The sequence below is a fragment of the Sceloporus undulatus genome, chromosome 4, assembly GCF_019175285.1.
Source record: "Sceloporus undulatus isolate JIND9_A2432 ecotype Alabama chromosome 4, SceUnd_v1.1, whole genome shotgun sequence".
Lineage (NCBI taxonomy): Eukaryota > Metazoa > Chordata > Lepidosauria > Squamata > Phrynosomatidae > Sceloporus > Sceloporus undulatus.
Genome location: NC_056525.1, coordinates 52,896,110 through 52,913,099, shown reverse-complemented (window position 1 = coordinate 52,913,099; position 16,990 = coordinate 52,896,110). Strand labels below are relative to the sequence as shown.

General features: G+C 41.5%; 1 protein-coding gene across 1 annotated transcript; it reads right to left on the bottom strand.

The window, feature by feature from the left end:
* Window positions 1-636: 636 nt before the first annotated feature.
* On the bottom strand, window positions 637-4,782 carry LOC121929200 (adenosine receptor A3-like). Its single transcript, XM_042464520.1, has 2 exons — window positions 4,359-4,782; window positions 637-1,293 (listed from the first exon to the last, which is right to left on the bottom strand). The coding sequence occupies exons 1-2, from the start codon at window positions 4,685-4,687 to the stop codon at window positions 687-689; spliced, it is 936 nt and encodes a 311-aa protein (XP_042320454.1). The 5' UTR covers window positions 4,688-4,782; the 3' UTR covers window positions 637-686.
* Window positions 4,783-16,990: the final 12,208 nt, after the last annotated feature.

Sequence of the window (16,990 nt, the reverse complement as noted above, 5' to 3'; positions counted from 1 at the left end):
ATGTATAGCTTGTATACATAGCCTGAAGGTAATTTTATACAATATGTTTAATAACTTTGTAGTGATAGTGAAAGCAGAAGAGAAAAAATAGTATAATCACTATGAAGGAAGTAAGGCATTGGAGAAATAGGTTCAGTAGAACTGAATTACTTGAGTGCACCCACTAACATAATCCACCAACAGGCTTCCAATCTTGAAGACCACTGAAATGATCTGACTTCAGCCTTGATGCTGCAAACTTCCACTTCTTTCCTCAACTAGATGCATGCTTATTACTTCATCTTTCCCTTTTACTGTACCGCCATCTGATTGGAAGTTGTTTTACAAAAATGTCAAATTCTAATCTCCAGCAACTTTCATTCTCACTTTTCAACCATGAGGGACCAACAAAGAAGTGTGAGGAAGTGGTTATGTTAATAAGGAAGATTGAAATTAAAATTTTGGACTTTTGTTGAAAAGTTCAATGCCCATTTGGGTCCTGATTTATCACTAGTGCAGTGATGTATCAGGGAGAGACTCTCACCCAGGGCAGAGGGACTGAAGTTCAATCCCTGCCATCACCTGTTGAATGTAGACTTGCAGGTAGCAGGGTTGACACCTCTGATTGAGCCATTGGTGAGTATTTTCTGCCCAGCATAGAAAATATTATAGAGCCTAGTCAAAGAGTGTGATTTGGTATAAGGGGGCTACAATGGTTCAGATGATGAGTGTCCATCAGGTACATCAGTTTCTGGGTCCATCTGCAAAACATAGGTTCTTAAAATCTGGATGCAAGTTTTCCGGAACTTTTTTATCCTGAAAGCATAGACAATGGGGTTCATGACTGAATTGGAATGTGAAAGCAGAATAGCCAAATATACTATCTTTTCTGGGATGTCGAGAATGGAATAGAAATGCATGAGACAGTTCAGAATACACATTGGCAGCCAGCAGACAGCAAATAAAAAGAGGACCAAGGACAATGACTTGGCTATCCTTAATTCATGTCTGTAACTTATTCCTTGCCCCTTGCCACTCCCTGAACATAGTTCCAGTTTTGATCGGATGATGCAGAAAATCTTTGTGTAAAGGACACACATGAGAATCAGCGGGGCAAGTGTGCCAGTGAAGAAGCTCAGGTACACCATGTAGTCCATTTTCATAACGTTTCTGAACTTGCATTCCACATTGCTTGAGTTTCCCGGTTTTTCTTCTGCCCAGCCAAACATGGGAATAAATCCTACTAGCAGCGACAAGAGCCAAACTGTTCCCAAAGCCATACGGATTCTTTTCTCAGTGGTTATTAGCTTATACCTATTTAAGTGGAGAAAAATAAAATGACATCAAATGAGATGACATGCTTTAAAACAAAGGTGAGCAAAATGTAGCCCTGAGGCTGTGTGCCATTTTCCAAGCCTTGTGGTCCTTGATTCTTTCAAACTCATTGGATCATCTAGTTTTTCTAGACAAATAAAGGGCATGTTGCACCTCCTTGAAGACTGAGTGGCAATTCACCTTTTAAATAAGTTGAAGGCCCTCTCCCCACCACTATTTTAACACAGTTTAAAAAAAAAAAGAGTGAGTGTCCAACTGCTTCCAGGTGTTTTTCTTTTTGACAGTCTATGTGGCCCCTGAAGGATCCCAAGGTCGAAAGCTGCACTCCAATTGCCCATTCCTGCTTTAAAACAGCTCTGCTTGAAGAGCATCACATCATCAGCTGCCTACTGTTGCAGGAATGATACACTACTATTTGCAATAAAGCACTTAAAAGGGCCAAATTGTCTGGATGCTACGTTGCAGGCAGCCTTTAACCAAACATTTTTAAGGGGTGGGGAGCAAAGGCTTTGCTGCTGCACAAACACAGTTCTGAGGGATCACCTTCCTTTCTTGGAATGATGAGGGAAGCCTTGTAGGTAAGATAAATCAATGCATATTTCTTCCCAACCCATTCTGATGACACCAGAATACTGGATTGGGTCTGGCCCAAGATATACTGCTGCCTGAGGCAATGATAAAAGCAATGTCCCCCACCCCTGTATCACTTATAAAAGCCAAAAGTCATTCCAGTTACATTTGTCATTAGTCACAAGATAAACATACTTCACCACATCCAAGCAGGCAAACTGGGGTGGAGGCAGGCCAGGCCACATAAATAATAATAATAAAAAAACTTTTATTTATATACTGCCTTTCCTCCAGATCAAGGTGGTTTACATATCAAATTATAACATATTACAATAAAATACAATACAATATATCAAAATTTCATACAGATTAAAAACCTTAAAAACAATATATCAACAGTCACACTATCAGTTTTGGTTAGGCACATTGGTCTTATCGGGGTGTAATATCTCTATATAGAGTTGGAAGGATATGCTAACTGGAAAAGATGGGTTTTCAGTGCCTTTTTAAAGGCTTCCAATGTAGGGCTGAGTCTAATCCCTTCTGGGAGTGCATTCCAATGAGTTGGAGCTATTGCTGTATAGGCTCTCTGGTGGGTTGTTGATGATCTCACTCTGGGGTATTCGAGTAAGTATTTCCCCGATGTTCTAGAGTGCGGGGCGGATTATGTAGGGAGAGGTGTTCCTTCAAGTAACATGCTACATCTCCAAGAAATAAGAAAGGCCTGGATGTCAGGAAGGGTAGTTAGGATCCCTGTCACTTTCTCCCCAAATTTTGTTCCTTAAGGTAGTTGCCTCACCTTGCCTAATGGTAGGGCTGGCCCTTTATTGGATCAAAGAATCTTCCATCAATGGAGAACATTTAAATACAGTTCCTTGGAAATAAAGACCAAGACCTTCTTGTCCAGTCTACGTGACATAGTAAGGGTCAGCCAAGCAGCCAAAGTAAAGTGCTCTAAGGCACTGCACTGATGAGAGAACAGCAATGAAGACCATCTCCATCAGGAAATAAAAGTGCCTTTCTGGCACTTGAGCTGCTTCAGAGCCACAGGTCAGCTTTATCTCCTGACAGAATATGTTTTTGCTGATCTCCCTGCACCTTTGTTAAATTGCTTGTAAACATGGCTTATGTCCTTTGAACCCTCACATTAGTGTAAATCACCAACATAGGACCAGTCTATAAATCCACTAACAACTTTCTTTAGTAGTATATATTTGTCTCCATTTAATTGGGTTATTCCAAAGCAGCCATGCTTTAACTATCATTTTTTTTAACTATGTCCTTCATATGTTACCAAACATGCCAGTATTATGATGTTTTCAATCCGTTAGTCCATTCCTTGGGAAAATCACAGCTGAAGCTTTTTTGCCATCTTGGTGACCATACCTGAGCTGTGTATGTGACACAAGGTCAACATCAGTTGTCTCAGGCAGACCTATTGTTCTACAAATTTAATCTCTCCTCCTCCTCCTCCTCCTCCTCCTCCTCCTCCTGCTCCTCCTCTTTGACTATCACTTGAAGAATTATGCTGAGACTGTCAGCCCAAGAAAGTTAGGCTCCAGTCCTTGCTTGTAAGTAATCTTCATCCCCTTCCTATTATTGTTTAGTTCATCATCCCAATGCTTAGAACTATTCACGTATATAAACAAGTTTGCCCTACATGCACCTGTTAGTTTTTCATTCATTTCAGTAATCTGTTTCATCCTTTATGTTTTCACCTTCCACAACTGTGTCATTATCATTATCTAACTTATATCCCATCTTTCCCCCAGAACAAATTAAAACCTTAGCCCTTAAGGTGCTAAATTTAGGGATTGCTCATTGCTCAAAGATATACAGTCAGCTGTCCATATCCGCAGAATCTGTATCTATGGATTCAGCCATCCATGGCTTGAAAATATTTTTTTAAAAGCAAACCTTGATCTTGCCATTTTATATAAGTGATACCATGTTGCCATGCCATTGTATATAATAGGGCTTGAGCATCCATGGACTTCAGTATGCATGGTGGGTCCTGGAACCAAATCCCAGCAGATAGCAAGGGACCACTATACATGTGTTTTAAATGGCATGCTTGTTTTAATGAATAGCCATTTTCTTTTATGTGCAATATGAACGCTTGCTTTTTGTTGCATTTGCACAGCAGTTGAACATTTACAGGCGTTCTGTGCTTTGCACACCTAATTAAATCTAATGCCATAGGCTTATACATGTATGGAAACAGCAAACTGCTCTCCCTTTGAACAAGGCTGGTAGACCTGGCACAGCATTTATAGTTCAACCTCAGCTGAAGAATTTTAGAAATTTTCTAAAATTTAACCAAAATCATGTAATTTGGCAATACTTGTACAAACCAGATAGATCAGGTCCAAAAATTATCACTCTCCACAAAGACATCTGTATCTTATACAAGAATTTAAAACCTGGTACCGAAATCAAATTGGAAAAATTATTAGTTGGCAAGTAAGACTCACCTGATGAGCAGCCGTACTCTCAAATATCTGTCAATTGCTATGGCAAGTAAAGACATGATGGAGGCTTGAGTAAAAGCCACAAGCAAACAGCACATGAACAGACAGGCATCGTATGGCATCTGGATGCCTAAGCTCACCACAATAGCTGCTGGCATGACAAGTCCAACAGCAATATCAGCTACTGCCAGTGAGATAATGAAGTAGAAGATACTCTTCTGAAATGTCCGGTTTAACTTCAGCACCCAAATGACCAGGATATTACCCAGGATCGCAAGCACTGCAATCATGGACTCAAAAGCAATATAAATGTTTTCCCAAACATCGGGCATTTTGGGAAAACAAGGCTTTTCCCCCTCAAGTGGGGAGAGTCCAATGATGAAAGTAACCTGAAATGGAAGCCTGTTCCTAAAGCAAAATACGTTGTGATAAGTGTCCCATCTAATTTGGTATGATAAAGCAACAGCAACAGAGAACATTATGACACTATCATTGTCACAACTTCTTCAGAACCAATTACCACATTTTCCTACAGATAAGCATTGTTAGATTTAGGAAATGAAGCTTTGAAGAGGAAGTCACTGTTTGCAATATTACTAATAATTCTAAAAGTGCTAGTACAGCTAAAACATGGCAGTAATATTTTACCTCTTCATTTTTCCTCTTTTGTTATAACAGGCACACTTCAACAATATAAAGTACATGTTAAAGACCAACACATTAGACTGAAGACTGAATTACCTAGCAGAAAAGACACGTTTCTAACTAACTGCAGTAATTGTTCCAGTAGGCAAAAGTAGCTCACATTGGTCACATAATTTATTAACCATTTTTACCACTCGTATTCATATCAAACCTACCATTTTGGCTATTGTCAAGGTTGTTTTCTAACACCAGAGGTAACCCTTAGAATTCTTATTTGTTAATAAAGTATTCTCAGAACCAGTGTAGCATAGTAATTTAAGCAGCACTGCAAATATCACCTTTAAAAATAAATGCTTTAAAAATAAATAAATACTGTACATAAATTTTAAAATAAAAAATAAATAGCTCCTGAATGCCCCTCCCTCCATTGTTATAGTTACAATTTTCTCTTTTTAAAAAACCTCTCATTTTCAAAAGTAGTTAAATAGTTACTTCTGGCTACTAGCTACTGACCGTAATAGAAAACCACCTACTAGTGAAGCTACACCTAAAAGTAAACAAACGTTATTATTGTTACAAAAGGAGTGACATTATCTGCCGCTATGCTGCAACAGTCATTCAACTTAGTTAGGTGTTGTTGGACAACAGTGCCCATCAGTTCAAGTCAGCAGCCCACTCGGAAGAATGATGGGAGTTGTAGCTCAGCCTTTAAGGCATTTCTGGCTTTAAGAAATGCAACTGATTAGAGTAATTCCTATGACTATAACTCTATACTTGCTTCAATAGTCCTATTGAAATCAATGGGATGTACTGTACTTCTGACTAAATTATATACTCCAACTGTCCCAATTTGGCAAGGACAGTCTCAGTCAATCCTCTGTCATCCCATTTTTTCAGCTGCCTTTAAAATGTTGTTTGTTTCCTACTTCCATGTTATCCCTTTGTGCTTGGCTTATTTCATTTGCTTAAAATGCAAAATGAGTTTCACTCAATTAACCAAGGAAGAGGGGAGAGGAGAGAATGCAGGCAAGTCTTGCCCTTGCCAGTAAACTGAAGCAAGAGCTTCAGCCTCTCTGAGCTTGTGTGCGCTTCCTTGTTAGTTTCTTCCTCCTCCTCCTTCTCTTCTTCTTCCATTTATTTGTATCCTGCCTTTCTCCCAACACAGGGACTCAAGACAGCTTTTGTCATCTTGACCACACTCTGATGTTGATGTTGTATCCCAATTTTCATCTGTGATTGTGAAACATTGGAAACATATGGTAGATATACAAAGGATTATATGTAAATAAGATTTGGAACTACAGTGGTGCCTCGGGTTACGAAATTAATTCGTTCCACCATTCCCTTCGTAACGCGAAAATTTCGTAACCCGAAATAGCTTTCCGTTAGCGCTGGAAGCCTATAGCATTTGAATTTCGCGCCGAAATGAATTTCGTAACCCGAAAAATATTTCGTAACCCGAAACAGTTTTTGCCAATCCAACTTTTTCGTATCCCGGAAATTTCGTAACCCGCGCATTTCGTATCCCGAGGTACCACTGTACAGTATTGGGGGGGATTAGTGGTCATTTAAAGAGGACTAGAAGAAACACTTAAGAGCCAGCATGGCATAGTTGTTTCAGTGTTGGACTACAACTCTGGAGACCAGGGTTTGATTCTTGCTTGGACATGAAACCCAATGGACAAACTTGGGCAGGTCACATACTCAGCCTAAAGAGAAGGCATTGTGTTATCAAGTATGGTTTTATATAAATGTTGGGTGCCATGCGATCTGAATCTATGACCCCTGACTGACTCCATCGCTAGCCACCATTACCCTAAAAGTGAGCTGACCACGTAGCCAGCAACCTTGCTAGGCCTGGTCACAGAAAAAAAGGTAGATTCTAAACCTTTCAGCAAGCAGTTTGGGAGTTGCCATACTAGTTTCGCAAGCTGCCCAAAGCAGGAAGACAATAGAAGTAGTTTCCTCCTTTTGAGAGCCAGTGATTGACTTAATGGCTTGGCCATCGAGATATTTGTCCCCTCCTGAAAAGTGCCAGACCTCTTCTTTGTGTATCCATTTGTGTAGACAAAGATAAAGTCATCAAGTCTTTGTTTGCCAAGTTGCCATATCCCGAGGTTATGTTTAGGGGTATAAAAGGACCCCACTTCCAACCCTCCAGTGGGCTTGTTGAGCTTTGAGTTCCAAACCTGAAACCTTGCTTATAGAGCATCTCACTCCGAGCTTGAGTTCCTGGAGCCTTGTGCTCTGCTGAAATCACTTGAGCAAAGCCAAGCTCACTGTCATTCGGGCTTCTAGTTAGCTTTGCCCATCGGAACTCTGCTCCTAGCTACCGCGGTCACCGTTTCCCTTTTTGTTCCCGCGGCCATGTCTCACCTTCCACCATCCCTCGCATCTGTCGCTTTGGAGAAGACTCCTAAGGTAAATATCCCAATGGTGCCTCTATCCTTTCCCCTTTACTCCCGAACTCACCCCTCCCTTGCTTTAGCATTGAATGTGTGTGTGCATGTGTGATCCCTTTTGTTGTGTGGCTTTAATAAATGTTCATATTTTAATTGCACCTCCTTTGGCATTAGAGTCTCTGTTTCTTGGAGTTGGACTAGATGACCTCTGGTATACACATTGGGACCCGACCCCGCTGCATGCGTTGTTAGGACACGCCTCTCGTAATATTTGAGCTAATTAATTTCCCCTAATTCGATCCTTCCTAACAATTGCCAAACCTCCTCTGAACTAATCTTGCCAAGAAAACCCTGTGATAGGTTCACCTTAGAGTCGCCATAAATCAGAAATGATTTGATGCACACAGCATCAACAACAACAGAAGAGACATAATCTAATAGGGTGGAATGATGGGACTGAAAATATTTGCAGGTAACTAAGGGGCTATAAAACACACATGCGTGCACACGCATACCTTCCCCTCTGTATTATATTGGGGTGGGAGACATGCAGCCCCTCAAATGTTGTTAGACTGCTGCTTCCAGGAGAAGTTAGCAAGCATAGCCAATAGTATAGGATGCTGGGGTATGCAGTCCATAACACCTGCATGATACCCACTCCTGTTTTACATGTATTTATAAATATTGCTATTTGCTCTGAATTTTCTTTAGCAGTGAGCCATTTGAAGCATAGCTTAGGCTGAAAATACTCTAAATATTCCTACCCTGAAGCAAAGCATAAGCAATAAGGCCAAAGGGCGTAAAATATATACAATGCACAGTCTATAATACCATGCAAAGCTCAAATGTATACAAGCCAAGATGAACTTCTCAGGTGCCCTGCCATCTACCCCACATCAAACCCCACAAGGAGGAACCTTGCACCACATCAGTTAAATCAGAACACATTTCAAACTGAGGGAATTTCAACAGGGAAGATTAAAGATTTGGCTACTTCGGAAAGAAAAATGGCTAAAAATGAAAGGAGAGTTGTTTAAACCAAATAGGTCTTAGGACACTTCAACTGGGGAAATGACAGTATTTCTGAAGTGCTGAGTATCATGTCATCAGGATTGTTCCCTCCATTCCTCAAGGGAAATGATAAAGAATTCATTTCTGTCAGTCATGTTCAACTCAAACTGCCTGCTGTGAGAATAAACAGAACAGCACCCAGCATTCTACTCCCTTTCCTGAGGGAAAATAAGAAAAGACCCTCTGTATTTGTATTAGAGAGCCTTAAAGTCTGGTGCATGAAACTTTAAACACATTGTGCAGCTTAAAATTCTCAAATGTTTTTACTCCAGAGTAGAGGGGGGATTGTGCAGCCCACAAGTAGCCCTTGACAGAATGGGTTCCAATGTGGTCCTTTGGACCCCTGCCAAAACCCCACAAGCCCCTTCAAAATAATTTTCACATGGATTTTTTCCCCAGCCAAACCAAAAAAAGTGACTCAAAACTAATTTGAAATACTCAGCAAATGCTTTTTTATTGCTCTTTCACCCCCCTGAAACAGCAAGGGTTCCCCCTAAATGGCCCAAAAGTGATCATATGTGATAAAATATCACTTCTGATCCATAAAAATAGCTGCCATGGCATTATGGCATGACCATTGGAATAGAGTAATGAGGCCCACCAGACTCTGGAGCAATGTTTTTCTAGCTATCTGATGTGATGGAACTGCAGTCCTCACTCCACATGCGCCATGGAATGGTAACTTGTTTGTATCCATTTGCATCAGTAGTTTCTTTCCTACTTGGAAACATGCTACAGACTTGCTGCCAATGATTTAAGGGCAAACACCAGCCCATCATTCTGAATAGCATTGCTTTTGAGTAGCCATTTCCAAACTTTGGTCTTTCAGGTGTTTTGGACTTCAACTCTCACCAAGGACCCACTATAAGTATTTCAGCTTCTTTTAGTGGGTGAATAATGTGGACCATCAGCAGGATAAAGATTAGCTCATCCAGCCACATCATGGTTGGTGTGAAGGATTGTGGAATGACAGTGAACCTTTGGCTTGGATTGTCACATTGAATCTAGGGGCTGGACAATCTTGGTACTGCATATAATGTTTGGGGATCTGATTGGGCCGAGGACTGAGAATGCAGCTGCTTTCCTTGGAGTTGGAACTCAGGTATCTTTGCAAGCTGGTAGTGAAAGCCTCTCAACGGTCACTTGAAGAATAGGATTTCTGCAGCTAACTATCGTTTCCTCAGCACAGATTTATTTAATCAGCTTAATAAGGCTGTGTCCTATTTCATTATACTTACTGAGCAAATTTTGTTTGGTGACTTATACTATTGTAGCCCCTGGTAATGCCAGCATGAAAACATTCTTGAACATTTCACAAAATCACTTTTAGTGCAATATCTTTGCCCTGGAAATGAAGGGCAGCTGGATGGTTCTGAGGCATAACTCCACATACTCCTACCATTGACTAGCTGTAGGGGTGTGCTTGGATACTTCCTTGATGTACTTGTGCACCCAGAAAAGAAAGAACAGCCTTTTACCCTTGTCCAAGAGTAGAGAGCAGGATGCTTCTTCATTCCTGTGTGGGCAAGGACAACCAGATAGTGCCAGTCAGTGGTCCAGGGCAAAGCTGTGCATGGGAGCTTTCAAGATACCCTTGAGCTCCTGAGGAGGAAGAAACAGACTTCACCTCTTCCTGGACTATCAGCAGTTAAGTACATGGGCAGAGATTTATGTTGTGACCAGCAGACTAATATTATCCTGTTGATTGTGACCTGCCTCCATTCTAAGTGACTGGACAAAAGTATCCTAGACTGAACTAACTGACAGAAATCAGGGACTATATCTTACAAAATTTACTGATACTTTACTTTGATATTTCTGCCTTTCTGGAATGAACAAGCAGACCAATTTCAAAGGAATTGTTAACTTGTATTATCATTACTGTGCTGCTTTGTGAAACATTAGAGTTACTAGGGTTGATCCAGTGTAGAGATGCCAGTTATGATGAAACTGTGAGTATATGGCAATGTACATTGCAGATTGGGAAGTTACATGCAGCAGAAAAGCAGGACAAATGGAAATAAATATCATCACCAGTACCAATGTTAACCGTTCATTAAAATCTGATTGGATTAGCACTTGTCTTTAGAAATGGATCAGTAAATGCAATTATAAGCTTTGCTAAAATCTTTTGGAAGTGAAGAAGGTAGAAGAGAGGGCTGTGAATGGCTACGTTCCTAAGACTACTAACATAGAATGTAAGAGGGGTGGGAGTGCTGCTTGAAAGCTGTATGTACAAGCAATCTTGATTTACATCCCTTTACAGCAGATGTAGGCAACCTTTTTGAGCCAGGGGCCGGGTTGTTGTCCCTCAGACAACTGGGGGGGCCGAAGCCAAAAAAATAAATAATTAAATAATTTTTTAAATAAATAAATAAACCAGGACAAAGGTAGGACAAAATTTTCAAATGGAGGATACTTTTTTTAAAAAAATGGAGGACACGCGGAAAATTTTGCTGATTTAAAAAAAATGTTAATATAAATGCATGTTTCTGAGGCTTCTATAGACAATTGCCCCCCCCCCCTTGCCTATCTCCTGATAGGCCAAAGGCCCCGGCGGCAATCGGCGGCAGGACTGGGCTGGGGCCGGTCCCAAGGCCTCGCCGGGCCGGATCCGGCCCGTGGGCCGTAGGTTGCCTACCCCTGCTTTACAGGATTTGTGAGGTAAATTGGAAGAGCTGTTTGTTAGGAATGGTTGGAGACCATGGGATGCACTTTGATGGAGCTGAAGTGGTCACAAAGTTAGGAATTTTACACAATCCATTTCAAATTTTAAATAGCGTTGGAGTATACGTTTTCCCAATAGAGAAATGTGGATGCTGTTCAGTTGGACTAGAAGAGGCAGCAACTTTGGTCCCAAGGGGGCTTGACAGGGGAAAGATGGCTTACTGTTAGATGACAGTTCCTCTTCAGAAGGACAGACAAAGAGCATATGGTAAGAACTGTGCTCTTCTGGAGTGCCTCTTCCAGCTGGCTTCCCAAGTTGGAGAAGGCACATGGTGGGTGGAGGGAGGCAGAACATCTCCCGATGGTGCCAGCTCCAGCAGATTTGCCAGGTGAAGAAAGCATTTCTTTCAGCCACACCAAACCTCCAAGATTCCAGTTTCTTCCTCTCTGTCACACTCCCTTTCTAAGCAGGTAAAGGAAACCTCATTCCTTCCAACAATGCAAAAAACTGGACAGTAATTGCTTTCTTTGCCTTCCCACTTCCCTGGACTTGGTAAATAAAGGACATATACATTCACACACAAAGCTTCCCCTGGGGGAAAAAAACCCCGAAAGAGCAATACTGTATGTATGTGTGTGTGTGTGTGTGTGTGTGTATGTATATATATATGTGGGAAAAAACCCAGAAAGATATATATATATATATATATAAATCCCAGCCAAAAATCAGCAAAAATGACAAGCAGAAGTAATAAGGCATCACCATCACTTCACCCAAATATACTGGTGTAGTCCAGGAGGGGTGGCAGGTTGTTAGGTTCAAACTGGTCTTTGTTCCTCCTCCCAATCCAGTTGCAATTACTCAATCTGACTTCTCTGGATATTTTGCTAAAACATAACTGAATGTTTATTCCTTTGATTCATTTTCCCTTATTAATAAACAAGGGACAATGTTCTCAGGGCTCGCCTCCCTATGTTTCCTGTTTCCATTTTGCAGTATTTCTTAACTCCCCAAGGAGGAATTTTAGAAAAGTCAAGCAGAACTTCCTGTATCTAAAATGCTTTGCTTGCAGTTATGGGAATGTTGATCTCTGAGCCATTTCAACACAGTGGTAATGCCCATGTGAGTTGCTGATTTTCTTATAATGCCATTTCCCCATAAGCTTCATCCATGGTGTGTGTGTGCCAATCCTATTAATTTAATAGGGTTTTCTCAGGCAAGGAATACACAGAAGTGGTTTTGCCAGTGCCTTCTTCTGAACTATCTGCTATCCTGCTATCAATATAACACTATGAAACAAACTTGGAAACAAATGACCACAAGATGGCAGAAGATTCCTGCAAGAAGCAATGATTCTGTACATCGATGGAGTTCTCATGCAAAAAATAAATCGGTTACTCTTTTAGGTTCCATGGTATGCTTTGTTGTTACTCCTCTTAAAAGGGCTTGTTGTGGTGGTTGTTGTTGCTGATGATGCTGTGTGCCTTCAAGTTGTTTCTGACTTATGGTGATACTTAAGCAAATCTTGGTAAAAAGGTAAAGAATATCTGGTTGTCAACGATTGTAAACAAAACAAACAAGCTTCATTAATATACCGCTTCATACCACCTGAGCAGTGTCTAAACGGATTACAACTGTAAGCTGATTTGCCCCAAACAATCTGGGTATTCATTTTAGCGACCTCCTTGGAAGGATGCAAGCCTGAATCAAGCTTGAGCCGTTTTTATGGTCTTGAACTCGCAACCTTATGGTTTTGAGTGAGTGGCTACAGTACAGGCATTTAACCACTGTGCCACCAGGGCTCCTGTAGTGGGTGGTGCTCATCTCCGTTACTAAGCATTGTCCAAGGACTGCTCCGGAGATCATATGGCCAGCATGACTGCACCTTCCCTGGTTCTGAGAGTGTGTAATTCACCCAAGTCACCCAGTTGGTTTCCATGGCTGAATGAGGAATCAAACCTTGGTCTCCAAAACTGTAGTCCAACAGTCAAACCACTAGTACATGCTTATTTCCACTAGAAGCAGGTCTTTCATAATCAGCACAAAATATGCTGTCTGACCAAATTCCTCCCAATTTCGGATGGTGGGGGGAACTGCCCCCATCTGCTGATTTTTGCATACCCTGGAATAAACATAACTGTTTTCCATTTTTGATTGCTTGCTGCTTGTCTATTACTGTTTCATAGGTTGTACCAATTTGTGTGTATCTGGTACAAACGTTTCAGCAGATCTATGACTTTCATCTCCATATGCATTTAACTTCCCACAGAAATGTAACAGGCTGCTACTTCCTGTTGCATATCAAGGCTCTTTGGCTCAATGATTTTACCACCTTTTCCCTTTTGATATCTATCTCTAGAAAAGTATATGGTACTCTCAGGATATTTTCAGCAGTTGTTGAGATGGAGTTGCTTGACAAAGGCTTTTGATACAATTATTTTGGTAGCAGCTAAGGGTACCACAAGATTTTTCATTGTTTTTGACACAATAGCCATCCTTTCTGGAGTGAATGCAGAAGTGCCTGTTGAAAATATATTTTCCCGGGTAATATTATAAGGACAGATTTTAACCAGCAGAATTGTTTTACTGCAGTGTGGTGGCTTGCGCTGAGAATTTGTTTTACAAAAAATATCAGAGCTCTGTTGTTGTTACTACTGCTGCTATTATTATTCATGGGCAATGAGCCATGTTGCAGGGTACAGTACAACGAATTCCAAAGTTCAAACTGCAGTGATACTTTTATTAGGTGCAAAATATGCAAACATTTGAAGCTCACTAGCTTTTCATCAGGCAAAGTTGTTCAATATCATACAAGAGACTAAAAGAGTCATGTCAGAGTTATTAGTTGATCTATTTAGGTCAGAACCATGAGTCTGCATCTAGTTTTAGATGTTTACATAAGGATGGTGTTTGAGATGGTTTGGAGGAAGTGTTGAAGCAGATAGAGATTCCATTCCCTCTTGGCCACATGAGGACTGAAGATAAAGGTGGCAAAAGCCAGACAATATTTCAATTGGCACCAAATAATTGAAATGTATCATTTCATCCATCCTGGTTAAACATCAGGATGGGAAACCTTCAGCCCTCTAAATGTTTACGTTTACAACCCTCACAATCCTTTTGGATTGGATGGGTTTTGCAGGCCATAATAACTGAAAGCCAAAGGTTCCCTACCCCTGTTCTAGGTTTGGTAGGGGATTCTAGTTACTTTTTCAGCAGCTAATTTTACTAATCTACAAAGCACTAGATAAATAAATGACAACAAAATGCAAATTAACTTCCATCTAGTCTGGCCATTGTTATTTTAAAACATGGAGCTATCTTTAGCATGTGTGGGGATTCACCGTGTGTGTGTGTGTGTGTGTGTGTGTGTGTGTGTGTGTGTGAATGAAAGAGATGCTCATGCACGCACACACTTCATATGGATCATGCCATAACTACTCTGACTGGGTCACAAAAGCCTGTGTTTAACAGTGCCTATATGCTTAATAGGGTTTGGGCAGTTCTAGTGCAAATAAAGTTTCTCAAGGTCACAAGATGCTCATCCTTTTGTAACCTGATGTTGAAATTTATACATTTGTTATTTCCTTCTTCTCTTCAACCTCTTAATATGATATTTCATTGGTGGCTAAATGAAAGCATATTATTTGGCATTTCACTCCAAGTGAACCAAGACAAGTGCCTGCTATCAGTCTGGCAAGTGTCATATAAACTACCCATCTTTGATACATATGTTTCTTCCATTGAGCAACACCTGTTTTCTGCCCAAAATTGAACAATCCAGTTAGTAGACTGTGGGCTTTTTGTATGCAGCCTGTACAGCTCAGGAGATTTCCCTCCAAACTGCCTTGCATCTATTTCTCTTACCAGTCTCTGTGCATTTTGATATCATACTACTGAGAGCCAACTTGCTGCATGAGAATGCCATGGCATCCCTTTCCACCTTGCAAGCCCCACACTTCCTGTTTCATTTAAAAATGGTATGCTTGCAAAAAGTGATTGAAAAATAACCTTCCCTGCAATAAAATTGGTGCTGACAATTCTGTTTCCAGATTGGATGCTGCTATATAACTTTATTGCCTTGTTATTTATTTAATCATCTGTGTTCATTAAACTAGTCAGCCATCTAGAAAATATTTCTTCCTCTGCTACTAGCTTTCAATTAAATTGATCTTAATCTTGGACATTTTTAACAACCAATGTCTCATTTGCAATATGAGTTTCTTAGTGTCACATAACTGATTTGAGCACTGAGGATCCAGAGAACAGGACTTGGAGCAATGGATACAAACTACAGGAAAAGAGATTCCAGCTCAATGTTAGGAAGAAATTCCTGGCAGTAAGAGCTGTTTGACAGTAAAATACACTGCCCTGGACTATAGTGGATCCCTCTTCTTTGGAGGTTTTTAAACAGAGGCTGGATGGCCATCTGTCAGGGATGCTTTCATTGTGTATGCCTACAAGGCAGGGGGTTAGACATGATAACCTTTGAGGTCTCTTCCGACTATGATTCTATGAGGATAGGGTTGCAATACCTGAGGACCTCCAAACCGGGACAAATGTAGGACAAAGTCTGAAAATGTAGGACTTTAAAAAAAATTTCCTGGCCAGGAAATTAAAAAAAAAAAGGTCCTACATTTTCAAACCTTGTCCTCCTCCTCCTCCTACCGGCTTGGGAGAAAGCCTAGGCCTGCTCCCAGGCCGGGAAGGGGCGGGGGGGGTGTCGCTTGGCATCACGGTGATCGCCGTGGTGCCAAGCGGCCTCCTCCTCCTCCCAGCCTGGGAGGAAGCTTCGGCCTGCTCCCAGGCCGGGAAGGGGCACATGGGCCGCTTGGCATCGCGGCGATCACCGCGGTGCCAAGCGGCTTCCTCCTCCTCCCCGGCCTTGCAGAGGCCTTGGAGGACCCCGCGATTGCAGAGCCACCTCCAAGGCCTCGCTGGGAGGGAGCGTCTCTGCGGTCTTGGAGAGGCCTTGGAGGACCCCACGGCACACGCAGGGGTGGAGGTGGCTGCGGGTGGTGCCGTCCCGGTCTTGGCGCCAAACCAGACCGGACCGGGACGGCACCGCCCAAAGCGGGTTTGCCCCACCTACAGGCGGGATATGGCATCCCTATATGAGGAGCAAAAGCCAGTTTCAGTTTCTGGCTAATTCAGAACTCATCCAGCCTGGACAAAACCCCTGAGATTTGGCCATACTTATTGTGATTTGACCAGGAGTTTCTTTGGATGGTCCATACAACACACCTCTTGTTCCATTCCTCTGATTAAGCTCTTGAGGTCCAACCTCAATGTTTTGCACCCAGGGCAGAAGGATGATTTTTGAACCACCACCACACTGTAGTGAGTGAGCTCCTGAGTCAGCTAGGAGTAAATTACCTGTCTGGCTTCCTTCTCTCAATTCCTCCTGTACTCCTACACAGTCTTTACTGGTGAGGACTTGGATGAGGAGGAGGTGGTGCCCTTTATGGCCTTCCCCCGGTATGCTTCCAGGAAAAGTAAGGAAGCCTGCTCACACCACCCATCAATCAAAACAACAAATCCATTCCTATAATGTTTGAGGAATGACTGGATGTGCACTACATTGGCCTTTGTGTCTCCTGGGGTCATTTGGTTAATCTACCTGGATTAATAACAGTCACTATGAAGATCAACACAGAGACTGTATCTGGAATCCTGCCATCAGATGCATTGATTCAGTGCACTTGAGCTTTGCAAAACTCTGTTTAGCAGTGTCATAATATATTAAACACTGGCATATTTGAGCCATCCAATAATAGAATGTATTGTCGTATGCTGTTAGGTTCATTTTTTATTTTTAAAAAAGTAACTTCACTACTAGCTGCAGCTAA

Excerpts from the sequence above, each read along its gene's own strand:
- LOC121929200 (XM_042464520.1), bottom strand. The coding sequence starts at position 4,687 with ATGCCCGATGTTTGGGAAAACATTTATATTGCTTTTGAGTCCATGATT. Across the intron at positions 1,294-4,358 it reads AGAGTACGGCTGCTCATCAG|GTATAAGCTAATAACCACTG; the intron begins GTGAGTCTTACT and ends CCACTTAAATAG.